The sequence below is a fragment of the Eleutherodactylus coqui genome, chromosome 1 (assembly GCF_035609145.1).
Source record: "Eleutherodactylus coqui strain aEleCoq1 chromosome 1, aEleCoq1.hap1, whole genome shotgun sequence".
Classification (NCBI taxonomy): Eukaryota; Metazoa; Chordata; class Amphibia; order Anura; family Eleutherodactylidae; genus Eleutherodactylus; species Eleutherodactylus coqui.
Window position 1 is genome coordinate 52,361,096 of NC_089837.1, and position 26,956 is coordinate 52,388,051.

Genomic DNA, 26,956 nt, shown 5'->3' on the forward strand with positions numbered 1-26,956 from the left:
AGCAGCAGTATAGACAGACCCCTGTAACATTTCAGTAGCAGGAGTGCAGGCAGAGCCCAGTATTTATAACATTTCAGTAGTAACAGTATAGTAAGACCCCAGTAACATTTCTATAGTAACAGTATAGACAAAGCCGAGTAACATTTCTGTAGTAACAGTATAGGCACACCCCTGTAACATTTATGTAGCAGCAGTATAGGCAGACCCCTGTAACATTTCTGTAGCAGCAGTATAGGAAGACCCCTGTAACATTTCTGTAGCAGCAGTGTAAGCAGACCCCTCTAGCATTTATGTAGCAGAAGCATAGGCAGACCCCTGTAACATGTCTATAGTAGAAGTATAGGCAGACCCCAGTAAAATTTCTGTAGCAGCAGTATAAGCAGACCCCTGAAACATTTATGTAGCAGAAGCATAGGCAGAACCCAGTACCATTTCTGTAGAAGTAAAGGCAGACCCCTGAAAGATTAATGTAGCAGAAGCATAGGCAGACCCCAGTACCTGTTTTGTAGCAGAAGCATAGACAGACCCCTATAACATGTCTGTAGTAGAAGTATAGGCAGACCCCTGTAACATTTCTGTAGCAGCAGTATAGGCAGACCCCTGAAACATTTATGTAGCAGAAGAATAGGCAGACCCCAGTACCTGTTTTGTAGCAGCAATATAAGCAGACCCCTGTAACATTTACGTGGCAGAAGTATAGGCAGACCCCTGTAAGATTCAAGTGTTAGCGGTATAGGCAGACCCCTGTAACATGTAATTGGCAGCAGTATGGGCAGACCCCTGTAATTTTCTTGTAGCAGAAGTATAGGCAGGCAGACCCCAGCAAAATTTCTGTAGTAATAGTATAGGCCAACCTCTGAAACATTGTGATACCATGAGCGTAGATGAAGGCCGTAAAAATTAGTTGGATAAGAGTGTAGGCGTGGGCCCCAAAAAATAAGTGTACCAAGAGTACAAGTGTATGTCTGAAAAATTTATCAAGCGAGAGGGCAGGTGAAACCCATAAACATTTTTTGAAAGATACAGCTCGCTGGTGCTTAATTTGTAACAGAGCCTGGAGGCAGCCCTGTTGAAAAAAATTGGTTCATGTTACAGTCTCAATACTTTTGAAACTTTGAAAAATTGTAAAAACATTGGTAGATGTAGATGAGCCTTTGGGGCCACAGAAAAATTGGCCGTTCAGCGCGATGACATGTTGTTTCTGGAGGAAGAGTAGCAGGAGGAGGACTAATGTCAGAGACAGATTGACAAAGAAAAATGCCCCGTTTTCCCGGTGATAGAGAAGAGTGCTTTTATCTGCGGTTGCAGTGAAAAAAATATTTAGGTTCCGCTACTCTGTGCCGGTGGAGAAGAGAAGTCTGGGGAAATCTAGGCTTTGTTCGTCTTTATGAGTTTAAGAATGTCGGCACTGGCAGTTGACAGGCGGGTACACTTGTCCGTGATGATTCCCCCAGCTGCACTAAACACCCTCTCTGACAAGACGCTAGCCGCATGGCAAGCCAGCACCTCCAGGACATACAGCGCAAGTTCGTGCCACGTGTCCAGCTTTGACATCCAATAGTTGTATGGAGCTGAGGCATCACGGAGGATGGTGGTACGATCGGCTATGTACTCCCTCACCATCTTTTTACAGTGCTCCCTCCGACTCAGCCTTGTCTAGGGAGTGGTGACACAGTCTTGCTGGGGAGCCATAAAGCTGGCAAAGGCCTTGGACAGTGTTCCCCTAGCTGCGCTGAACATGCTGCCTGATCTCCGCGCCTCCCCTGCTACTTGGCCCTCGGAACTGTGCCTTCTGCTGCTAGCGCTGTCAGATGGGAAGTTTACAATCAGTTTGTCCACGAGGGCTCTGTGGTATTGCATCACTCTCGAACCCCTTTCCTCTTCGGGAATCAGAGTGGAAAGGTTCTCCTTATACCGTGGATCGAGAAGGGTGTCCACACAGTAATCTGTATTGGCCAGAATGTGTCTAATGTGAGGGTCACGAGAAAGGCAGCCTAACATGAAGTCAGCCATGTGTGCCAGGGTACCAGTATGCAACACATCGCTGTCCTCACTAGGAAGATCACTTTCCGGATCATCATCCTCCTCCTCCTCCTCTTCCTCGTCCACAGGCCATACACGCTGAACAGATGGGAGGCAAGCAGTATGCGTACCCTCTGCAGTGGGCCCAGCTGTCTCTTCCCCCTCCTCCTCCTGCTCCTCCCCCTTCTCCTCCTCCTCCAAAACGCGCTGAGATATAGACATGAGGGTGCTCTGACTATCAAGCGGCATACTCTCTTCCCCCGCCTTCTGTTCCGACCGCAAAGCGTCAGCCTTTATGCTTTGCAGCGAACTTCTCAGCAGGCATAGCAGAGAAATGGTGACGCTAATGATTGCAGCATCGCCGCTCACCATCTGGGTAGACTCCTCAAAATTTCCGACGACCTGGCAGATATCTGCCATCCAGGCCCAAGAAATGAGGAGGCTGACTCCCACTATGCTGCCCATGTTGGAGTTGGAATTCCACTATTGCTCTACGCTGCTTATACAGCCTGGCCAACATGTTCAGCGTTGAATTTTACCGTGTGGGCACGTCGCACAGCAGCCGGTGCTCTGGCAGATTAAACCGATGTTGCAGGGTCCTCAGGGTGGCAGCGTCCGTGGTGGACTTGCGGAAATGTGCGCAGACACGGCGCACCTTGGCAAGCAGGTCAGACAAGTGCGGGTAGTTTTTCAGAAACCGCTGAACCACCAGATTGAAGATGTGGGCCAGGCATGGCACGTGTGTGAGGCTGCCGAGCTGCCACCAGGTTTCGGCCGTTGTCACACACGACCATGCTCGGTTGGAGGCTCAGCAGCGAAAGCCAGAGGTCGGTCTGCTCTGTCAGACCCTGCAACAGCTCGAGGGCCATGTGCCTCCTGTCACCTAGGCTAAGTAGTTTCAGCACAGCCTGCTGACGTTTGCCCACAGCTGGGCTGCCGCGCCACAACGACTGCTGGCGACATGCTGCTCACATTTCTTAATTGAGAGGTAGAGGTTGCATAGGAGGAGAGGGACGGTTTAGAGGAGGTGGCATAGACCGCCGCAGATACCAGAACCGAGGAAGGAGCCGCTATTCTGGGTGTGGGTAGGACGTGTGTGGTCCCAGGCTCTGACTCGGTCCCAGCCTCCACCAAATTCACCCAATGTGCCATCAGGGAGATATAGTGGCCCTGCCCGCCAGTACTTGTCCACATGTCCGTGTTAAGTGGACCTTCCCAGTAACCACGTTGGTGAGGGCATGATTGATGTTGCGGGAGACGTGCTGGTGTAGGGCTGGGACGGCACACCTGGAAAAATAGTGGCGACTGGGGACCGAGTAGCGGGGGACCGCCACCGCCATCATGTTTTTGAAAGCCTCCGTTTCCACAAGCCTGTACGGCAGCATCTCAAGGCTGATTAATTTGGCAATGTGCACGTTTAAAGCTTGAGCATGCGGATGCGTGGTGGCTTATTTGCGCTTGCGCTCCAACGCTTGCACCAGCGATAGCTGGACGCTGCGCTGAGAGACATTGCTGGATGGGGTTGAGGACAGTGGAGGTGAGAGTGTGGGTGCAGGCCGGGAGGCACTCATGCCTGTGTCCTGAGAGGGGGGTTGGATCTGAGTGGCAGGTTAGGGCACAGGAGGAGAGGCAGTGGTGTGACCCGGAGGTGGTGAACGGCCTTCATCCCACATTGTGGGGTGCTTGGCCATCATATGCCTGCGCATGCTGGTGAGGCTGGTACTGGTGGCTCCCCGGCTGATCTTGCTGCAACACAGCTTGCACACCACTGTTCGTCGGTCGTCCGCATTCTCACTGAAAAACATCCACACCTTTGAAGACCTAGGCCTCTGCAGGGTGGCTTGGCGCGAGGGGGTGCTTTGGGAAACAGTTGGGGGAGTCTTTGCTCTGGCCCTGCCTCTACCCCTGGCCACCCCACTGCCTCTTCCAACCTGTCCTGCTGCTGCACTTGCCTCCCCCTCTGAAGACCTGTCCTCAGTTGGCTTAGCAAACCAGGTGGGGTCAGTCACCTCATCGTCCAGCGGCTCTTCCTCTGAATCCTCTGTGTGCTCCTCCCTTGGACTTACTGCCCTTACTATTACCTCACTGCTAGACAACAGTGTCTCATCATCATCATCATCATCATCCTCCTCACCCACTGAAAGCTGTTGAGATAGTTGCCGTAAGTCCCCAGCCTCATCACCCGGACCCTGGGAACTTTCCAAAGGTTGGGCATCGGTCACGACAAACTCCTCAGGTGAGAGAGGAACCATTTTTTCCCAATCAAGGCAGGGGCCCGAGAACAGTTCCTGGGAGTCTGTCTGCTCATCAGAATGTGTCATTTTCATGGAGTGAGGAGGCTGGGAGGAAGGAGGAGCAGCAGCGAGAGGATTCAGAGTTGCAGCAGTGGACGGTGTAGACGACTGGGTGGTTGATACATTGCTGGATGCATTTTCTGCAATCCACAACAGGACCTGCTCACAATGCTATGTTTGTAATAAAGGTCTACCACCTGGACCCAAAAATTGTGATATGAAGCTGGGGACCCCAGAAACTTGCCTCTCTCCTAATCCTGCGGCAGCCGGCTGCGATTCACCTGGACGAGGAACTCGGCCTGTGCCCACACCCTCACTTGGACCTCCGCGTCCTCGCCCGCGTCCACGTCCTCTAGCCCTACCCCTACCCCTCAGCATGGTGTATTACGAATAGAGCAGACACAGAGCATTGTGAATAATTATGGAATTATTGGTGCGCACTTTCACGCTGACCGCGGTTATGTATTGCTAACTCCAGGCAGAAACAAAGAATAAGGAAGGCTGCAAACAGGCCTAGCCGTGCAATAGTGAATCACTACAACTCCCAGCAGGCAGGCAGTAAAATGCACACGGTCACAGGTAGCCCAACGAAGGAGCTTTTATTTATATTAAAAAAAAAAAGAATATAGGCTATATAGCGTGTATATGACTTTCCCTCTATCAGTGGCTGTCGCTGTACACTGTGCGTGAAGTTGGCGGCAGACACAGAGCGGTGTGAATAATTATGGAATTATTGGCGTACACTTTCACGCTGACAGCTGTTATGTAACGCTAACTCCAGGCAGAAACAAAGAATAAGGAAGGCTGCAAACAGGCCTAGCCGTGCAATAGTGATTCACTACAACTCCCAGCAGGCAGGCAGTAAAATGCACACGGTCACAGGTAGCTCAACAAAGGAGCTTTTATTTAAATTTTTTTGAAAAAGAATACAGACTATATAGCGTGTATATGACTTTCCCTCTAACAGGGGTTGTCGGCGAACGCTGTGCGTGAAGTTGACGGCACACACAGAGCGGTGTAAAAAATTATGCAATTATTGGCGTACAGTTGGAGGCTGACAGCGGTTATGTAACGCAAACTGCAGTCTGAAAAAAATTATACGCAAGGCTGCAAAAAGGTCTAGCTGGGTAATAGTGAGGCACTACAACTCCCAGCAGCCAGGTAGTAAAATGCACACGGTCAAAGGTAGCCCTAAGAAGGACCGTTGGGGTTCTTGTAGACAGGATTCTACACTAACACTGCCTCTGCCTCATTAGTACTGCCCCTATTCTCTCTATAACAGACTGCAGACTGAGAACACTATAGCCTGCACAGCCCGAGATGAAAAAAAAAAATTGGTGCAAAACTGCTCCCAGCAGCCACAACAGTAATGCACATGGTCAGATGTGGCCCTAAGAAGGACCGTTGGGGTTCTTGAAGACGCTAACAGTAGCCTAACACTCTCCCTATAGCAGCAGTAGCACTCTCCCTGATGTATCCCAGTGTGTGTCTTAAGCGAGCCGCGGGCGGGACCGCTTTAAATACTCGGCGGTCACTTGATCTCACCAGCCACTCACTGCAAGGGGGTGGGATAGGGCTGAAACGTCACAGGAGGAAGTTGTAATGCCTTGCCTGCATGTCCATTGGCCAGAAAATGGCGTTAAACATGCAGGGAAGGAAATGGAATTGACGCGAGTACTGCGTGGTGCTCGTCTCGAGTGACGAGCATCTTGAACACCCTAATACTCGAACGAGCATCAAGCTCAGACGAGTATGCTCGCTCATCTCTAGTTATTACTTTAAGGGCTCCTTCAATTTTCGGCCAAAAATAGCATGATCGAAGGGCAGCGGCAACCAAGTCGCAGCTGCATTTCTCGTTTTGTCGCACCATTCAGACGGCTGGGGCTACGGCGCATAAACGCTGCTGCCCAGAATACCATCGGGTGGTGGGAGAGAGTCCAGACCTATCTTTTCGGACAGCATAAAAGCGAAATGTCCACCATATGCGCTATTTTTTCTGGCTGGTCAATTTCACACCCCCAAAAATCGCCCATCTAAACTAATGCATTATAATCCAATGCATCAGATGGTCATGATTTTTGGCCGGCGTTTTATTGTAGTAAAAAAAGCCGAAGGCTCAGCTGTGCTAAAGAACATTCATATTCTGTAAATCAACTGGTATTTTATTGAATGGCAATCAATATACTACACAATGCCATAAACTATCTCACAGATGATTAATTTATACAGGAATTCATTATTAGCTTTAATTTTATTTGTTTTAGAATTTTGTTACAGTCCAACCACAGGTTTCTGCATATTGTGCATTATTAGATAGCTTTGTATAATACAGAATATCAGGAATAAACATCCCCCACAGGCCAAAATATACAGTCAGAGCCACAAAGAGTCTTTAGAAATTCACAGAAAGGTGTACTGTATCTATTGATTAAAATGTAATCAAACGGGACAAAAAAAAGAAAAATAATGAAAAAATGTAAAAGAAAATACAATCACTGAAATAAGAAAATGCAAACAAAAAAATAATTTTTTTAAATTATAAATATATTTATGATTTTGTGATTACTTATACTGTATATTATAGGAGAACCCTGATGAGCATTTTTATTTAGGACTAGCTTACCCGTCGCGCGTTGCTGCGAAGACAGACAGACATACATTCATTTGTTTTTATATATCTAGATAACAACCAATCACAGCGCAGCTTTCATGTTACCTCAGTGGTATAATATATAACAACCAATCACAGCGCAGCTTTCATGTTACCTTAGCAGTATAAAATATAACAACCAATCACAGCGCAGCTTTCATGCTACCTGAGCAGTAAGAGAAATAAGAACCAATCACAGCGCAACTTTTATTCTGCCTCAGCAATATAAAAAATAGCAACCAATCACAGCGCAGCTTTCATGTTACCTCTGCGGTATTATATATAGCAACCAATCACAGCGCAGCTTTCATGTTACCTTAGTGGTATAATATATAACAACGAATCGCAGCACAGCTTTCATGCAACATCAGTAGTATAAGAAGTAGCCACCAATCACAGCACAGCTTTCATGTTACCTCAGCAGTATAAGAAATAGCAACCAATCACGGCACAGCTTTCATTTTACCTCAGCATTCTCAATATCCAGCAATTGTCTTGCGAAACGTTCGGCGATGCATCATTTTCTGGTTGAACACGCATCCCGTTGCTCGTAATGCCTTTTGCTTTCGTGCTTGAGATGGAAATCAAACGATCTTTGTCTGGGGGGCATAACTGTCGACGATGCTCGTACGCGTACCACCTATCGTAGGATACTTATACTATGCCTATAATCTTCCCAGGAGTGTACTCAACAACTTCCCAAAGTCTCATGGCAATTGGATGAATGGTGTAGTAATGCATAAAGGACAGACAGACAGACATACATTCATTTATATATATCAGGAAGTGAGAGAATTAGATTCCGTACGTAAAATTTGGACGCTAATTGTTTTGCGCTTAGAATTGAATAATTGACTTGGGACCCATTAACTTTTCCTATTTATGGCATGATCAATGCCCGTGCCAAATTTCATGTTTCTATGTGAGAAAATTACATTCCATACGTAAAATTTGGCCGCTAATTGTTTTGCGCTTAGAATTGAATAATCGAGTTGGGACCCATTAGCGTTTCCTATTTATGACATATTCAATGCCCATGCCAAATTTCAAGTTTCTATGTGAGAAAATTAGATTCTGTACGTAAAATTTGGACGCTAATTCTTTGGCGCTTAGAATTGAATAATCAAGTTGGGACCCATTAGCTTTTCCTATTTATGACATAATCAATGCTCGTGCCAAATTTCATGTTTCTACAACATCGGGAAGTGAGAGAATTACTGGCAATGATGGAAATCGAACGATCTACGTGGGGGGGGGGGGCGCAACTGTCGACGACGCAAGCACGCGTGCCATTTATCGTAGCATAAATGTACTATGCCTATAATCTTCCCAGGAGTTTACTCAACAACTTCCCAAAGTTTCATGGCGATCGGATGAATGGTGTAGTAGCGCATAAAGGACAAACAGACAGACAGACAGACACGCAGACACACAGACAGACATACATTCAATTTTATATATATAGATTGAAACGCGTAGATTTGAAAAAGACAAATCAAATCTTTATCATTTGATGCCATGACGGTTTGATATTAAATATAGATATATCTTTTGTACTTTTTTGTTTGCATTTCTCATATTGGTGGTGGTATTTTCCATTAAATTGGGGATTTATTACAATTATTTTGTATTTTTTGGATCAGGTCTATTTTGTCCTGACCTGGGCACCCAATACCTCCACATTATCTTATCCCCTGCTTATTTTTAATTAGAGAAAGATAGGGAAAAACAGGTCAATCTTTGTTTCTGAAGAACACATTGGTGTCAGCATAGATGAGAGGAATTATCTTCCATTTATAAAATGATCAGTGCTTAGGTGTTAAACAAAAAATCTGTTCATTGTGAATTGAGTCCTTCATAATATATTGACCATTAGATTGGCCTTGTAAGGTTCCTCTCTGGATTGTTCAAATGTTGGACGTGGAGTTGGAGGACGTTGGCTTGGGAGATGTTAACATGGATGTCAATGGGTTGGAAGATGTTGGCTTGGAGGATGTTCCCTTGGAAGGCATCATCTCTTCATAACAGATGTTTATGAATATCCTAGACTCATGCAAGTGTCCCTCAAATACTTCTAAGAAATGGTCTGGCCACTTGATTAACTAGGAAGTGAATATTTTTTCACTTTGTTATTTAGACAACATGTGTAGTTCATTGCAAGAGATAACAAATAGAAAGCAAAGACATTTAAGATTTACATATGAATATTCAAGGACACAAGTTGATGAGATAGTAGGATCATGTTCATGGCAACAGGCTTTTCCTTCTGCAAATGTTGTTTTACCACAAACTATCTAGACAAAGTTTTGAATTTTTTGATACTCACCGGTTATTATGCACGAGGTATAGCACATATCATATGTTGCATTGGTGCAGATGTGAGTCCCAGTGTAGGGGTGAGATCTAGTGTAGCTCCAGGGGGAGCCTGGAATGTGAAGCTCTGCAGTAGCCTTGTGAAGAAAATGAAGAGCTCCATTTTCGCCAAGCTCTCTCCAGCACAACTTCTCTTACCTACAGCAATGAAATATTAGGTAAAGAATAAAAATTGGTAGTTTTCAAGGCAAAAATTAAAAAATTGTTATATACCTCCAACCTGAGTTGTTTTACAAAGGGATGCTGTTAAGTCCTTGACTTTGTGATCTTCATTTTTTTCACATCAATGAAAGTTATATTATTTGAAAGCTCAATCTTTGCAATACTTTGTGTGCAAATTATGGAATGACATTGTGCAATATATATATATATATATATATATATATAGCTGCCCTGGGCCTTTCAGACCTTGCTGCAGTGTTGTTGAGAATGTGTTCCCTTCACTTCATGTCCAGCTACTGCTACCTTGCTATCTGCTATCTGCTTATGTTCTGTGTTCTCTTGTTCGTGTACTCTGTGGTCTATTATTCCTGTTGTCCGCTTCTCTGTTTATCCCTGTCAGCTTGTTCCTTCTTTGTTTCTGAATTCCCTATTGCTGTTCTATGGTGGCCTGTAGGTGTTCTGGCCTGCCAGGGTAAGTCAGCGCCTAGAGGAAGACTGTGGGGTTGTCCTTGTTGGCACGAGTGCTCCGCCTATAGGCAGGGGTTTCTCTCTCCTGGTTATCAGTTCAGGGCAAGATACCTTCCCTAGTTTCCATCCATATACAGGGCTGTTCAGCTGGGGTTGACTGTGAGCCATGCTGGATCGGATCTTCACCTACCTAGAAGGTTAACACAGTGGTTCCAATTCCACAGTCCTTACACTCATAGTGCAGAAGTTGTCATCCAAGGGGATGGCATCTGTCTTCTGGATACTGGATAAAAATAGGATACTGCTTGTGGACTACCTTGCAAAGGAGTCTACTATCTTAGCTGTGTATTTTAGCAACCTTTTTGGATAAAATGAGCTAGACATTAAATTCAAAAAAGTGCAGAACGTTGAACCAAGGTGTAGTGTTTTTGCACAACAATGCCTTGTCTCACAAAGAAATCATACTTAAACCATTCACGCAGAGTAAACTGGCTGATCTGAGCTTCAACGAACTGGATCATCTTCCTTATTCGCCTGATCTGGCACTCATAACTGTTTTCTAATTTGAAGAAAGACCTCAAGGATGCCAAACTTGTTGCCATGTCTTATGCATTAGAAACAGCTGAAACATGGCTTGCTGACCAACCAAAAAAATTCTGTTTGGATAGATTGGAGAAGTTACAGCAGCACAGTCAGAAGTACATTGATATCCAAGGGGACAGTGTACACTAATTGTGAAATTTCATTGCTTGTGTCAATTTGTAGACAAAACCAAGGACTTTTTAGTACCTGATTGGAGTCTAGAAGAAGTTTTTTTCCCCATAAATAAAGAAACAAATGGCCGACACAGTTTCTTACATGACCTCCAAGCATGACTGCAACAGATGCCCCCATGTGAGACCCAGATGAACCCTCAGGGTGTCTGCCTCAGATGCCCCTGGGCAGGACTGGAATTTTCTGCACTTTTGTCTAAAATAGTCATGCCCTAGCATCAGTGCACCAGTTATTACCACAGTTGTTCCTTTAATAAGCCTGATGTTCTCAGTGATGCCATGGAATCTTCCTTGATAAATCCTACAAGTAGTGGCCAAACGTTTCGAGACTGACACAAATTTTGATTTTCTGAAAGATGGCTGCTGCAGTATTCTGAGAACTTTTATTCAGATATTTCTATGGTATACTGGAATACAATTATAGGCAATTTAAAAGTTTTTAACTTTTATTGCATCGAGTTTAGGCAAAGACTAATATTTACAGTGTTGACAATGGCAGGCTGGATATCAGTTTTGGGGGTCAAATCCTGACTGATGGCAATCCATTCTTGCTGAATCACTGCTTGGAGTTTATCGGTATTTCTGTGTTTTCAACAGGATTGAGATTAGGGGAGTGTCTTGGCCATGTAACCAAAATTTGAATGTTTTGTTCACTGAGTCTCTTAGCATTTTTTCCTGTACCTTAGTGGACCATCATGCTGGAAAAAAAAACATTGCTCATCACCAAATTGCTCCTGGATGGTTAAGAGAAGTTGCTCTAAGTGGATGTTTAGATACAATTCTTTATTCTTGGCAGTAGTATTAGCCAAAGTTGTGAGTGAGCCTACTCCCTTGGATGAAAAGCAACCCTGCACATGAATTGCCTTAGGATCCTTACTGATGGCATGACACAGAACAAATGGTAGAACTCATCTTTTCTTTTATGAGCAATCATTCTTCCAGATGTGCCAAAGAGTTTGAAGGGGGCTTTGTCAGAGAAAATAACTTTACTCCAGTCCTCTGCAGTCCAATCCCTGTAGTTCCTGCAGAACATCAGTTTATCCTTAAAGGGGTTGTCCCGCGAAACAAAGTGGGGGTAAGCACTTCTGTATGGCCATATTAATGCACTTTGTAATGTACATTGTGCATTAATTATGAGCCATACAGAAGTTATTCACTTACCTGTTCCGTTGCTAGCGTCCTCGTCTTCATGGAGCCGTCTAATTTTCAGCGTCTAATCGCCGGATTAGACGCGCTTGCGCAGTCCGGTCGTCTTCTTTTCTGAATGGGGCCACTCGTGCCGGAGAGCGGCTCCTTGTAGCTCCGCCCCGTCACGTGCCGATTCCAGCCAATCAGGAGGCTGGAATCGGCAATGGACCGCACAGAAGCCCTGCGGTCCACCGAGGTAGAAGATCCCGGCGGCAGTCTTCACCAGGTAAGTAAGAAGTCACCGGAGCGCGGGGATTCAGGTAAGCACTGTCCGGTTTGCTTTTTTAACCCCTGCATCAGGGTTGTCTTGCGCCGAACGGGGGGGCCATTGAAAAAAAAAAAAAAAAACGTTTCGGCGCGGGACAACCCCTTTAATGTTTGTCTTGGAGAAAAGTGGCTTCTATGCTGTCCTTGTTGACACCAGGCTAGCCTCCAAAAGCCTTCACCTTACTGTGCATGCCTCGCTGCTGCCATTCCTGAGGGGTTGCCTTTCATCCACGGCAGTGGAATCACTTACAATTTTGCCTAAGAACAATTCCATGAATAAAGAATGGTATCTAAACATCCACCAAGAGAAACTTCTTCTAATGACGCATGGGCAATTTGGTGATGAGCAATGCTTTTTACAGCAGGTTAGAGCACTGTGGCACAAGGCAATAGTGATAAATAAGTGGCTTGGTGAACAAAGCATTGACATTTTGGATCCATGGCAAGGAAACTCCCCAGAACTCCCATTGAAAACCTGAGGTCAATCCTCAAAAAACAAGTGGACAAACCAAAACACAAAATTTGTGATAAACTCCAAACACTGATTAGGCAAAAATGGGTTGCCATCATTCAAGATTTAGCCCAGTAGTTGATATCCAGCATGACATAGTGGCTTGCAGAAGTCTTGACATCAGAAGCTCAACACTAAACATCGTCTTTGCCCAAACGTGGTGTATTTGTCAATAAAGGTTTAAAATCTTGTGAAATGCTTATAGTTGTACTTTAGTATACCATAGAAATATTTGGCTAAAAGTTCAAAAAGCACTGAAGCAGCAAATTTAGTAAAAAGCACAATTTGTGTCAGTCTCAAAACTTTTGTTCATGACTGTACACAGTAGGAACCGTGGTCACTATCATTGGAACTAACCTTGACACTCCTCAGGGTACTTCTATTTACCTTTTAGGGATAACTAAATTAGCGGTTCTCCATTAAACTTTTGACCCTTCATTGTCCTAAATGCGTTGTTAAACTTGCTGTATCTCAATTTTAACTTAATTGGTTTATTATTATTACAGCTCCTAATTTGGTGGAAGTTGATGATGGAGAGGTTTCCTGATTTCTACTCTTTACTCTGTCAAAACATTTGAAGTCAACATCTAGGATTACTCACCAGCTGAAAAGGGTATGAAGGCTTCTCTCCTTACAAAATTTCCACTGGAATCCAAAAAATGTTCTGGGTAAAACTCATCAGCTTTTACGAAATGGTCCTTATCATAAAGTACGGAGGTCAGCAGCGGAATCACAAATGTCCCCTAGAAATTAACAATTTACAGAAGTCATATTTACAATGGAACTTAATTGATTAGGTGATCACTAACAGGAAGGCAACAAAAGAATATGTTTAAAGACCAGACCAGAGGGGAAATGTTCATGACAATTCTACCCCGAATGGCCACTTTGTTAGTAACTCCTACCATTTTACAGTTAGCATTTTCCTGCATCGCAATTAGATATGTGAACCCACAGTGCAGCGGAAATCAAGTGACAAGTATTTTGTGGATCAGTTTAAGTTTGAATCCACATTAGAATGGGAAAATCCAGTGATCTGAGCAACTTCCATCAAGGCTTTGTCATTGCTGCTAGACTATCTGGGGCCTAGCCTTACTGCCAAATGTGTGGGTCTTTTCATGCAGCTGTGTGGAAAGTATACCGAGAATGGTGTAATTGAGGAAAAACATCCAGTGAAAGGGGATTCTGTTGATGTAAACAACTTATTGTTCCTTAGCATGGATGGGCTATAATGGCAGAGAACTATGTCCAAATGCCAATGCTAAGAGAAATATAAATGTTAGACTCAAGTTGATAAAAGAGCGTGAAAATAGGATCACCGAGTAGTGAAAAAATATCAACTAGTCACATAGATGCAGATTTCTGTTGCCACATGCTGATGGGGTTGGTGGGCCAGAATTTGGCACAAGCAGCATAAACCCTTTGTTATGTGCTAGGATCATGGCCTCTGGCAGTCATCCTCCCACCCCTCGCCCCCCATTTCAAGCTGTGCCTGGTATCAGATTCCACATACTCCTTTGAGACAGGCCTTCTTTTAAGGGGCTAGAATATACCCAGCTTTCCCATCCCTTGCCAATATAATCAAAGCTTGGTCTAGTTAATGCTCCCTCTCCTTCTATAGGGTGCTTAAGCAATTATTTTCTCTAGTGTGCAAAAGTTCTATATTATCCTGTTTCTTGGTTTTAATTCATGCTACTCAACTTTCCTGTCCTTTCCACTCCTGACCTCAGCTTGTTTATTGACTATTCTTCATTAGCTGCCTGCACTGACCCCTGGCATGATTCATCATTATGCAAGAATTCTATTTACTCTGTTATATGACCACATAATAATAAATAATCTTTATTTATATAGTGCCAATATATTCCGCAGCGCTTACAAAACAAGGGAAAACAGATACAAAAAACAAAGTTACAAAAACCATGGTTACATGTAGTGATCAATTGATGGAAATAGTAGGGGTGAGGGTGCTGCTCCAACGAGCTTACATGCTACAGCTAATGAGGTGATACAAAAGGTAAACAGGCTGGAGATATGCACGGTATGGCGAGAGTACAGGATGCTATACATGTAGACAATGGTCAGACGTAAGCTATGTGATGGCTAAATCAGTATGACTGCAGGGGGTGGTTCATTACGGCTAACAGACTATGCAATCAGTAGGACAGGGAGCATATTATTAGGCAGAGTAAAGGGGGGGTTCGGTTTAGGAGATCTGGTATGCCTGCCTGAAGAGGAGCATTTTTAGAACATGTTTTTGTCTGCTCCACTGCTACTGTGCTATGGAAACCTTGACCAGTTTGTGTCAGCTGCCACATAACCAAGAATAGTTCTGGAGGAACGGTCTGGGGCTACCTGTAGTGAAGACCAGATCCCAATTATCGAAGTTAAAGTGTGAAAATCAGGTGATGTCCCCAGATCTATCCGTAAGCCAAATCGGTTTTTGACACAGCAGGTTCATATCCACTGTCCTAACACCCCTTTCTGTGAAATTTCAATATTTCAGACTGGTGTAGATAGAGTGTTAGTGTGGGAATAGTGCACACTGCATTGTTGGACGCCTGTGGATGCACTCCACAATGAATTTCTTTGGTTATGAACACCACAAGACTGTCTATAATAAAGTGGACATTATGTGTATGTTCTTGAAACCATAAAGCAATGTATGGACTAGAGTGCTGAATCTCATCCATTGTGCTTTCACGGGAAAACATATTACGCTAGGAGTAACACGAGGTATGAGCTATAGAAGCACTGAAGTCTCTTTTTACTTACTTTGGGCAGAAGATATCCCCTGAAATTAACATCTTGAGTAGTAGCATGTGGAACATTGGCTGGAATAATATTTCCAAAACGCTGAATCTCATGGATGACGGCATCAGTATACGGCATCTGTTTACGATGAATCACTTGGGGCTCAGCCGACCCGATAACTTTCTCAATCTCACTTTGGACCTTTCCTATGGCCAAAAAAAACCCATTAAAAATGTTCTTTGCTAGATCTGCTCATGTAATAGACATGATAAAATGGCAGATTACTGCAAGCATCATGCAACCTTAATGTTTCCCGATGGTCAAAATTCTTGCTATGGTCATGACTTGCTCATTATTGTTTTCTTTCAACCCAATCAGGGTTGACCCTTGTTTTAACCTATCAATTTTGTACAAATAAAAGAAGTCATCTTGGAGTAATCGCTCTTTGGGCAAATGCTGACACTTCATTTCCTAATTCTTCCTCCTAGAATGGGATTTTATCTGAACCAAGTGGTTAGTAGACAACTTAAGCTCTATTGACATAAGACTAGGCATCCTGTTTAAGTAACTTTTTACTCTTGTTTGAAAAAGGTGGTGTTAACAGTTTTGATAGCATTTAATTTAGGGCTCCATATTGGCCTTTGGTCACATGACACACTGTGTAATGCAGCATATATACAGTATTTATAGTCTCTTACTTTGAATTTCTGGATATTTCATCATCAGTAGAAGAGCCCATCTCAGGGTGGTGGAGGTCGTCTCCATGCCAGCGCCAAAGAGGTCCGAAACAAGTGCTGTTAGATTTTCATTGCTGAAGTATAATTGAGGCTTTTCCTAAGATATAAAATATATCACAAGCACATTAGTGTCGTAATAATGAGATTTGAAAGCATCTTTTTATTTTTCTTGTACGTACACCGCACAGACTGAGTCAAGCAAAAGTGAGTGATCCCATTCCAGACCTTGACTTGTCAAAGGAGAAAGCAGAACTTCTAAGGTCAAGACTGCAGCAATGGAATCTTCTCCTACGTTATGCCAGGGTCTCACAGTACAGAGAATATCAGAGGGATCTTGTGCCTTTTTTTTTTTTTAGAAGAAAAATAATCTGGTAGATGAAATCTTTGAATTTGAACCATGATCCAACTGAATGGAGGCTATTCATAGACTCCTCCCAGCTTAGTTTAAAAGTTGCATTACTTCACAACTAGAGATGAGCGAGCACCAAAATGCTCGGGTGCTCGTTACTCGGGACGAACTTTTCGCGATGCTCGAGGGTTCGTTTCGAGTAGCGAACCCCATTGAAGTCAATGGGCGACCCGAGCATTTTTGTATTTCGCCGATGCTCGCTAAGGTTTCCTTGTGTGAAAATCTGGGCAATTCAAGAAAGTGATGGGAACGACACAGCAACGGATAGGGCAGGCGAGGGGCTACATGTTGGGCTGCATCTCAAGTTCACAGGTCCCACTATTAAGCCACAATAGCGGCAAGAGTGGGCCCCCCCCTCCCAACAACTTTTACTTCTGAAAAGCCCTCATTAGCATGGCATACCTTTGCTAAGCACCACACTACCTCCAACAAAGCACAATCACTGCCTGCATGACACTCCACTGACACTTCTCCTGGGTTACATGCTGCCCAACCGCCCCCCCTCCCCCCCACAGCGCACACCAAATTGTCCCTGCGCAGCCTTCAGCTGCCCTCATGCCACACCGCCCTCATGTCTATTTAGAAGTGCGTCTGCCAGAGGAAAAGCAGGCACACACTGCAGAGGGTTGGCACGGCTAGGCAGCGACCCTCTTTAAAAGGGGCGGGGCGATAGCCCACAATGCTGTACAGAAGCAATGAGAAATAGAATCCTGTGCCACCGCCATCAGGAGCTGCACACGTGGGCATAGCAATGGGGAACCTATGTGCCACACACTATTCATTCTGTCAAGGTGTCTCTGCATGCCCCAGTCAGACCGGGCTTTTTAATTCATAGACACAGGCAGGTACAACTCCCTATTGTGAAGTCCCTGTCGACCGACAGCATGGGTGGCTCCCTGGAACCCACCGGCGATACACTAAAATATCCCATTGCATTGCCCAACACAGCTGAGGTAGTAATGTCGTGCTTAATGCAGGTGGGCTTCGGCCCACACTGCATGCCCCAGTCAGACTGGGGTTCTTTACAAGTGGAAACAGATGCATTTATAATTCCCTGTGGACCCACAGCATGGGTGGGTGCCAGGAAGCCACCGGCGGTACATAAATATATCCCATTGCATTGCCCAACACAGCTGAGGTAGTAATGTCGTGCTTAATGCAGGTGGGCTTCGGCCCACACTGCATACCCCAGTCAGACTGGGGTTCTTTACAAGTGGAAACAGATGCATTTATAATTCCCTGTGGACCCACAGCATGGGTGGGTGCCAGGAAGCCACCGGCGGTACATAAATATATCCCATTGCATTGCCCAACACAGCTGAGGTAGTAATGTCGTGCTTAATGCAGGTGGGCTTCGGCCCACACTGCATGCCCCAGTCAGACTGGGGTTCTTTACAAGTGGACACATGTAGGTTAAACTCCGTGTGCACCTACAGCATGGGTGGCTCCCTGGAACCCACCGGCGATACACTAAAATATCCCATTGCATTGCCCAACACAGCTGAGGTAGTAATGTCGTGCTTAATGCAGGTGGCTTCGGCCCACACTGCATGCCCCAGTCAGACTGGGGTTCTTTACAAGTGGAAACAGATGCATTTATAATTCCCTGTGGACCCACAGCATGGGTGGGTGCCAGGAAGCCACCGGCGGTACATAAATATATCCCATTGCAGTGTCCAACACAGCTGATGTAACGTCAGCTGTAATGCAGGTGGGCAAAAAATTAATTGGATTACACTGTAGGCGAGGGCCCACAAAAATTGGTGTACCAACAGTACTAATGTACCTCAGAAAAATTGCCCATGCCCAACCAAGAGGGCAGGTGAAACCTATTAATCGCTTTGGTTAATGTGGCTTAAGTGGTAACTAGGCCTGGAGGCAGCCCAGTTTAACGAAAAATTGGTTCAAGTTAAAATTTCAACGCTTTTAAGAGCATTGAAACGTATAAAAATTGCTTAGAAAAATTATATGAGTGAGCCTTGTGGCCCTAAGAAAAATTGCCCGTTCGGCGTGATTACGTGAGGTTTCAGGAGGAGGAGCAGGAGGAGGAGGAGGAGGAATATTATACACAGATTGATGAAGCAGAAATGTCCCCGTTTTGGATGGTGAGAGAGAACGATGCTTCCATCCGCGGGTGCAGCCTACGTATTGCTTAGGTATCGCTGCTGTCCGCTGGTGCAGAAGGGAAGTCTGGGGAAATCCAGGCTTTGTTCATCTTGATGAGTACAAGCCTGTCGGCACTGTCGGTTGACAGGTGGGTACGCTTATCCGTGATGATTCCCCCAGCCACACTAAACACACTCTCTGACAAGACGCTAGCCGCAGGACAAGCAAGCACCTCCAGGGCATACAGCGCGAGTTCAGGCCACGTGTCCAGCTTCGACACCCAGTAGTTGTAGGGGGCAGAGGCGTCACGGAGGACGGTCGTGCGATCGGCTACGTACTCCCTCACCATCCTTTTACAGTGCTCCCGCCGATTCAGCCGTGACTGGGGAGCGGTGACACAGTCTTGCTGGGGAGCCAGAAAGCTGGCAAAGGCCTTGGAGAATGGTCCCCTGCCTGCGCTGTACATGCTGCCTGATCTCTGCGCCTCCCCTGCTACCTGTCCCTCGGAACTGCGCCTTCGGCCGCTAGCGCTGTCGGATGGGAAGTTTACCATCAGTTTGTCCACCAGCGCCCTGTGGTATGGCATCATTCTGGAACCCCTTTCCTCTTCGGGAATGAGAGTGGAAAGGTTCTTCTTATACCGTGGGTCGAGCAGTGTGTACACCCAGTAATCCGTAGTGGCCAGAATGCGTGTAACGCGAGGGTCACGAGAAAGGCATCCTAACATGAAGTCAGCCATGTGTGCCAGGGTACCTGTACGCAACACATGGCTGTCCTCACTAGGAAGATCACTTTCAGGATCCTCCTCCTCCTCCTCCTCAGGCCATACACGCTGAAATGATGACAGGCAAGCAGCATGGGTACCGTCAGCAGTGGGCTCTGTTTCCGAGTGCAAAGCGTCTGCCTTTATGCTTTGCAGGGAACTTCTCAAGATGCATAGCAGAGGAATGGTGACGCTAATGATTGCAGCATCGCCGCTCACCACCTGGGTAGACTCCTCAAATTTTCCAAGGACATGGCAGATGGCTGCCAACCAGGGCCACTCTTCTGTAAATAATTGAGGAGGCTGACTCACACTGCGCCGCGCAAGTTGGAGTTGGTATTCCACTATAGCTCTACGCTGCTCATAGAGTCTGGCCAACATGTGGAGCGTAGAGTTCCACTGTGTGGGCACGTCGCACAGCAGTCGGTGCACTGGCAGATTAAACCGATGTTGCAGTGTCCGCAGGGTGGCAGCGTGCGTGTGGGATTTGCGGAAATGTGCGCAGAGCTGGCGCACCTTTCCGAGCAGGTATGACAAGTGGGGGTAGCTTTTCAGAAAGCGCTGAACCACCAAATTAAACACATGGGCCAGGCATGGCACGTGCGTGAGGCTGCCGAGCTGCAGAGCCGCCACCAGGTTACGGCCGTTGTCACACACGACCATGCCCGGTTGGAGGCTCAGCGGCGCAAGCCAGCGGTCGGTCTGCTCTGTCAGACCCTGCAGCAGTTCGTGGGCCGTGTGCCTCTTCTCTCCTAAGCTGAGTAGTTTCAGCACGGCCTGCTGACGCATGCCCACCGCTGTGCTGCCACGCCGCGTTACACCGACTGCTGGCGACGTGCTGCTGACACATCTTGATTGCGAGACAGAGGTTGCGTTGGAGGAGGAGGAAGGTGCTTTAGTGGAGGAAGCATACACCGCCGCAGATACCACCACCGAGCTGTGGCCCGCAATTCTGGGGGTGGGTAGGACGTGAGCGGTCCCAGGCTCTGACTCTGTCCCAGCCTCCACTAAATTCACCCAATGTGCCGTCAGGGAGATATAGTGGCCCTGCCCGCCTGCGCTTGTCCACGTGTCTGTTGTTAAGTGGACCTTGGCATTAACCGCGTTGGTGAGGGCGCGTACAATGTTGCGGGAGACGTGGTCGTGCAGGCCTGGGACGGCACATCGGGAAAAGTAGTGGCGACTGGGAACCGAGTAGCGCGGGGCCGCCGCCGCCATCATGCTTTTGAAAGCCTCCGTTTCCACAAGCCTATACGGCAGCATCTCAAGGCTGATCAATTTTGCAATGTGCACGTTTAACGCTTGAGCGTGCGGGTGCGTGGCGTCGTACTTGCGCTCAAACTGTGGCACTAGCGACGTCTGGACGCTACGCTGAGAGACATTGCTGGATGGGGCCGAGGACAGCGGAGGTGAGGGTGTGGGTGCAGGCCAGGAGACGGTAGTGCCTGTGTCCTCAGAGGGGGGTTGGATCTCAGTGGCAGGTTGGGGCACAGGGGGAGAGGCAGTGGTGCAAACCGGAGGCGGTGAACGGGCATCGTCCCATGTTGTGGGGTGCTTGGCCATCATATGCCTGCGCATGCTGTTGGTGGTGCCTCCCCAGCTGATCTTGGCGCGACAAAGGTTGCACACCACTGTTCGTCGGTCGTCAGGCGTCTCTGTGAAAAACTGCCACACCGTAGAGCACCTTGACCTGTGCAGGGTGGCATGGCGCGAGGGGGCGCTTTGGGAAACAGTTGGTGGATTATTCGGTCTGGCCCTGCCTCTACCCCTGGCCACCACACTGGCTCGGCCTGTGCCCACACCCTGACTTGGGCCTCCGCGTCCTCGCCCGCGTCCACGTCCTATAGGCCTACCCCTACCCCTCAGCATGGTGTATTACCAGTGATTTGATTTCCCAGGCAGGAAAGAAAGTGGCGCAAGCCTGCAGCCAAAATACAATTTTTTCCCTTGTTTTTCAAAGGACAAGCCACACTGCGTGTATTCAATGAATACTACTAAGTTTAATAACTGTGTTGCGGCCCTGCAAAAGTGTCACAGAACTTTACTGTTGCAGAGTTATTAACTGTGGCAGAGTAGGTATTTCCCAGGCAGGAAAGAAATAGGCGCAAGGCTGCACTCAACCGTAGCTGGTTGCGTCTGATTTTTTTACGTTCTCCACGCAGCACACACGTACCCAGAGCCCTGACGGCTGTCAGAGGCAGGGCAAATATACTTTTTTCCCTTTTGTTTAAAAGGATAGGCCCACTGCGTCTATTCACTGAATAATAATTGTAATAACTGTGTTGCGGCCCTGCAAAACTGTCACAGAACTTTACTGTTGCAGAGTTACTAACTGTGGCAGAGCAGGTATTTCCCAGGCAGGAAAGAAATTGGCGCAAGGCTGCACTCAACCGTAGCTGGTTGCGTCTGATTTTTTTACGTTCTCCACGCAGCACACACGTACCCAGAGCCCTGACGGCTGTCAGAGGCAGGGCAAATATACTTTTTTCCCTTTTGTTTAAAAGGCTAGGCCCACTGCGTCTATTCACTGAATAATAATTGTAATAACTGTGTTGCGGCCCTGCAAAACTGTCACAGAACTTTACTGTTGCAGAGTTATTAACTGTGGCAGAGCAGGTATTTCCCAGGCAGGAAAGAAATTGGCGCAAGGCTGCACTCAACCGTAGCTGGTTGCGTCTGATTTTTTTACGTACTCCACGCAGCACACACGTACCCAGAGCCCTGACGGCTGTCAGAGGCAGGGCAAATATACTTTTTTCCCTTTTGTTTAAAAGGATAGGCCCACTGCGTCTATTCACTGAATAATAATTGTAATAACTGTGTTGCAGCCCTGCAAAACTGTCACAGAACTTTACTGTTGCAGAGTTACTAACTGTGGCAGAGCAGGTATTTCCCAGGCAGGAAAGAAATTGGCGCAAGGCTGCACTCAACCGTAGCTGGTTGCGTCTGATTTTTTTACGTACTCCACGCAGCACACACGTACCCAGAGCCCTGACGGCTGTCAGAGGCAGGGAAAATATACTTTTTGCCCTTTTGTTTAAAAGGATAGGCCCACTGCGTCTATTCACTGAATAATAATTGTAATAACTGTGTTGCGGCCCTGCAAAACTGTCACAGAACTTTACTGTTGCAGAGTTACTAACTGTGGCAGAGCAGGTATTTCCCAGGCAGGAAAGAAATTGGCGCAAGGCTGCACTCAACCGTAGCTGGTTGCGTCTGATTTTTTTACGTTCTCCACGCAGCACACACGTACACAGAGCCCTGACGGCTGTCAGAGGCAGGGCAAATATACTTTTTTCCCTTTTGTTTAAAAGGAAAGGCCCACTGTGCCTATTCAATGGCTGATAACTGTGTTGTGGCCCTGCCTACACAATTCTGTGCCTGTAGTATCAATGCAGGGTGCAATGCTCTGCACCGCCGATTGAGAAAAAAAAAAAAGGAACACAGCTAACAGCAGCCAGCACAGTACTGCAGATGGTTAAATGTGGCCCTAGAAAGGACCGCTGGGGTTCTTGAAGCCTACACTAACTCCTAACGCTCTCCCTACAGCAGCTCCAGCACGATACCACTGTCCCTCAGCTAACTCACAAGGCATGTGTGGCGAGCCGCGGGAGGGGCCGACTTTTATACTCGGGTGACATCTGATCGCCCCAGCCACTCACAGCAGGGGGGTGGTATAGGGCTTGAATGTCACAGGGGGAAGTTGTAATGCCTTCCCTGTCTTTCAATTGGCCAGAAAAGCGCGCTAACGTCTCAGAGAGGAAACTGAAAGTAACCGAAACACCGCGTGGTACTCGTTACGAGTAACGAGCATCCCGAACACCCTAATATTCGCACGAATATCAAGCTTGGACGAGTACGTTCGCTCATCTCTATTCACAACGGCAACTGCCTTCTTCTATTCCTGTTGGTCATGCAGTTCACATGAAGGAGACTTATGCAAACATGACAGCCCTCCTCGACTCAATCAAATATGCTGAACACAAGTGGAAAATCTGTGGTGATCTAAAAGTCATCGCTGTACTCTTAGGAATGCAACTGGAGTACACTAAATACTGTTGCTTTTTATGTATGTGGGACAGTAGGGATAGGAAATCTCATTACATTCAAGCGGACTGGCCTGCAAGAAATCTTGACTCTACCAAGAAAAATGTTGTTGCCGAGCCTCTTGTGGACCCAAGACATGTTCTTCTTCCAACCCTTCATATAAAGCAGGGTTTAATGAAACATTTCGTCAAAGGTATGAACCAGGAAGGACAGGCATGTAAGTACTTAAGATACAAATGTCCTAGATTGAGTGATACAAACGTTTGTTGGGCCACAAATTCGACAACTTGTAAAGGATCCCGCGTTGGACCAAGTTTTGAAGGGAAAAGAAAAGCGAGCTTGGCAAGCCTTAAAGGGGTTCTGTCCCTAAAAAAGAAAAATATATACTTATCTATTCCTCTCCCATCAGTCAACTTACCAGATCTTCACCCCCCCCCCCCCTATCTTCTCCTGTCTCCTGCAGTCCAGGGGGGTCACTTCACCTCCAGCTGCCTGATCCCTCTCCTTCCTGTGAGGTTACGTACATTTGGTTGGCAGTCTTCTGCCTGCCAAGCAATGAACGTTATGTCACAGCTCACAGGCCAGCAGGGGGACTGCCTATCTTCTTCAGAGATTGTTCAAAGAGCCATCTTTGAAATAGATTACAATTCCTTCCTAGGCAGTGAAGCTACAGCACAGGGATGTGATCTTCACTGACCCAGCCGGAAGGTATTTGAGATAAGCAGCGCTCATAACAAGCTGGTCCCAGCCTACAGTGAGCTGACCTGGGGCACTGGAGAAGCTCAACCAGGAGAAGATGTGATAAGGAGACAGACAGGGAAGGAATAGGTAAGTTTACAGAATTTTTTTTTAAAATGACAAAACCTCTTTAAGGGGAGTTATTCATGGATTCTTAGGCAACAAAAGAGATGATAACTACACTCAGTTGGTGACAGTACTTCTGCAAAAATACCATCAACTCGGATGCAACATGTCCCTTAAAATCCATTTTCTCCACTCCCACTTAGACTTTTTCCCTCCTAGTTGTGGAGCTGTCAGTGATGAACAGAGAAAGATTCCACCAGGATATTTCTATAATGGAAGAAAGATATCAGGGCCGTTGGAATAAAGCAATGCTTGCAGATTACTGCTGGTCTGTGTGTAGGGATGCTCTGGAACTCACTTATAAGAGGCAAGCCAAAAGAAACGATCTCATGAGTCACCACATGATTCTCTTCAAACAAACCACCTGCCAGGAATTCTTCCATCAATTTAGAACTCTTAGAATGTAACTGTCATTAAAAAAATGTCAAATGTACTTGTTGCTAGCATATGTAATTAAAATGTATATTTTCTTTTAATCCGTTAAAATAGCATACTTCCACCGATTGTATATCCCAGAAACTAGAGCTAATAAAAAAATTTCTTTGTCATATTCATTTTTCTCACCCAACAATCAGTAAGATTTGGCTCATGAAGTTAAGAAACTTTCCAAAATATTATTTTGTTGCTGTTAATGGAGGTGATGGAGCAGCAGGGTGCTCAGTAATCAGCTGTTCGTATGGGCGTCTGTCCCCTCTTCCTGCTAGGGAGCCAGCATTGTGGTAAGAATCATATGTCCCCTCCATACCAGCCGTCCCTAAGAACGGCTGATTAGTGAGAGGAAAGTGCTATTGCTCCCTTGCCTCATCAATTAACTGCATGTATGGGCAGCTCTCCTCCCCATTTTAACGGAGACACGCCCGTAGAGCCAGCTGATTGGTGCCTAGTAGAAATGAGCGAGCGCAAACGTTCGAGCATTAGGGTACTCAAGATGCTCGTTACTCGAGACGAACACCACGCGGCACTCGAGTCAATTCCATTTCCTTCCCCGCATGTTTAGCGCCATTTTCTAGCCAATAGACATGCGGGGAAAGGCATTACCACTTCCTCCTGTGATGTGCCAGCCCTATCCCACCCCCCAGCAGTGAATGGCTGGCGAGATCAAGTGACCGCCGAGTACTTAAAGCGGTCCCGCCCGCGGCTCGCCTCAGACACATGCTGGCAGAGGTTAGGGAAAGGGCTGCTGCTCATATAGTGTTAGTGTAGGATCCTGTCTTCAAGAACCCCAATGGTCCTTCCTAGGGCTACATCTGATCGTGTGCATTATTGTTGTGGCTGGCTGGGAGCAGTAGTGCACCTTTTTTTTTTTTTCATCTCGGGCTGTGCAGGCCATTTCAGCTATAGCGTTCTCAGTCTGCAGTGTATTATACAGAGTATAGGGAAAGAGCTGCTGCTTATATAGGGAAAGTATTAGAGTAGGATCCTGTCTTCACGAACCCCAACGGTCCTTCTTAGGGCTACATCTGACCGTGTGCATTATACTTGTGGCTGGCTGGGATTAGTAGTGCATTCATTTTTGTATTACGCATCTAGGCCTGTTCCCAGCCGTTCAGTAATAGTTTTTTCAGGCACTCAAATATTTCCTAGCCAGCTGTGAACGACTTCATTTATACCGTTCTCTGTCTGCAGTGAATTAGACAGAGTGTTGGGGCACAGCCACTTCTATAGGGAAACTTATATGCACTATGCAGTCCGTATCCTCTGTGCAAAAACCCCAAAGCTCCTTCATTGGGCTACATCTGACCGTGTGCATTTTAGTTGTGGCCTGCTGGGAGTAGTAGTGCATCCATTATGGAATTATGCATCTAGGCCTGTTCGCAGCCTTTCAGTAATACTTTTTTCAGGCTGCAGTGCCGTACAATGTCGCTCTCACCGTGAAACAGCACTCAAATATTTCCTAGCCAGCTACGAACGAATTCATTTATACCGTTCTCTGTCTGCAGTGAATTAGACACAGAGTGTTGGGGCACAGCCACTTCTGTAGGGGAAGTTATATACACTATACAGTCCTCAAAGTCCTCCGTGTAAAAGCCCCAAAGCTCCTTCTTAGGGCTACATCTGACCGTGTGCATTATACTTGTTGCCTGCTGGGAGATGTAGTGCATCAATTTTTGTATTACACATATAGGGCCTAGCCTTATTAGCAGCCTGTCAGTAATAGCATTCTCAGGCTGCTGTGCCGTACAACCAGCTCTCACCGTGAAACTGCACTCAAATATTTCCTAGCCTACTGAGAACGACTTTGTTTATACCGTTCTGTGTCTGCAGTGCATTAGACAGAGGTCTCACCGCTAAACAGTACTGTAATATTACCTTGGCCACTGCAAAGTATTTCAGCTCTGCCGCTGTGCAGAGCGTCTTACAATATATTTTTCTTGGTGGGGCTGGGATAGCCGCAGTTACCAGCACTATCCACTGGCTTTAGAGTCATAGTAACATAGTAACATAGTATGTAAGGCCAAATGAAGACATTGTCCATCTAGTCCAGCCTGTCTATCCTACTGTGTTGATCCAGGGGAAGGCAAAAAACCCCAAGAGCAGAAGTCAATTAGCCCTTTTGGGGAAAAAATT

The 26,956-nt window shown here is 46.3% G+C and overlaps 1 protein-coding gene across 5 annotated transcripts in view; it reads right to left on the reverse strand.

Moving 5' to 3' along the window:
- Positions 1-6,457: 6,457 nt before the first annotated feature.
- LOC136620929 (cytochrome P450 2K6-like) overlaps positions 6,458-26,956 on the reverse strand; it is a 218,197-nt gene continuing 197,698 nt past the window's right edge. For 4 of the 5 annotated variants that reach the window (XM_066596051.1, XM_066596033.1, XM_066596042.1 and 1 more), the window contains 4 exons: positions 16,161-16,296; positions 15,484-15,668; positions 13,310-13,451; positions 9,075-9,477 (listed from right to left, as the gene is read on the reverse strand). In XM_066596051.1, coding sequence (XP_066452148.1) covers positions 9,299-9,477; positions 13,310-13,451; positions 15,484-15,668; positions 16,161-16,296 — 642 coding nt within the window. In that variant the 3' untranslated portion in view covers positions 9,075-9,298. The other variant, XM_066596015.1, reaches the window with a different exon arrangement.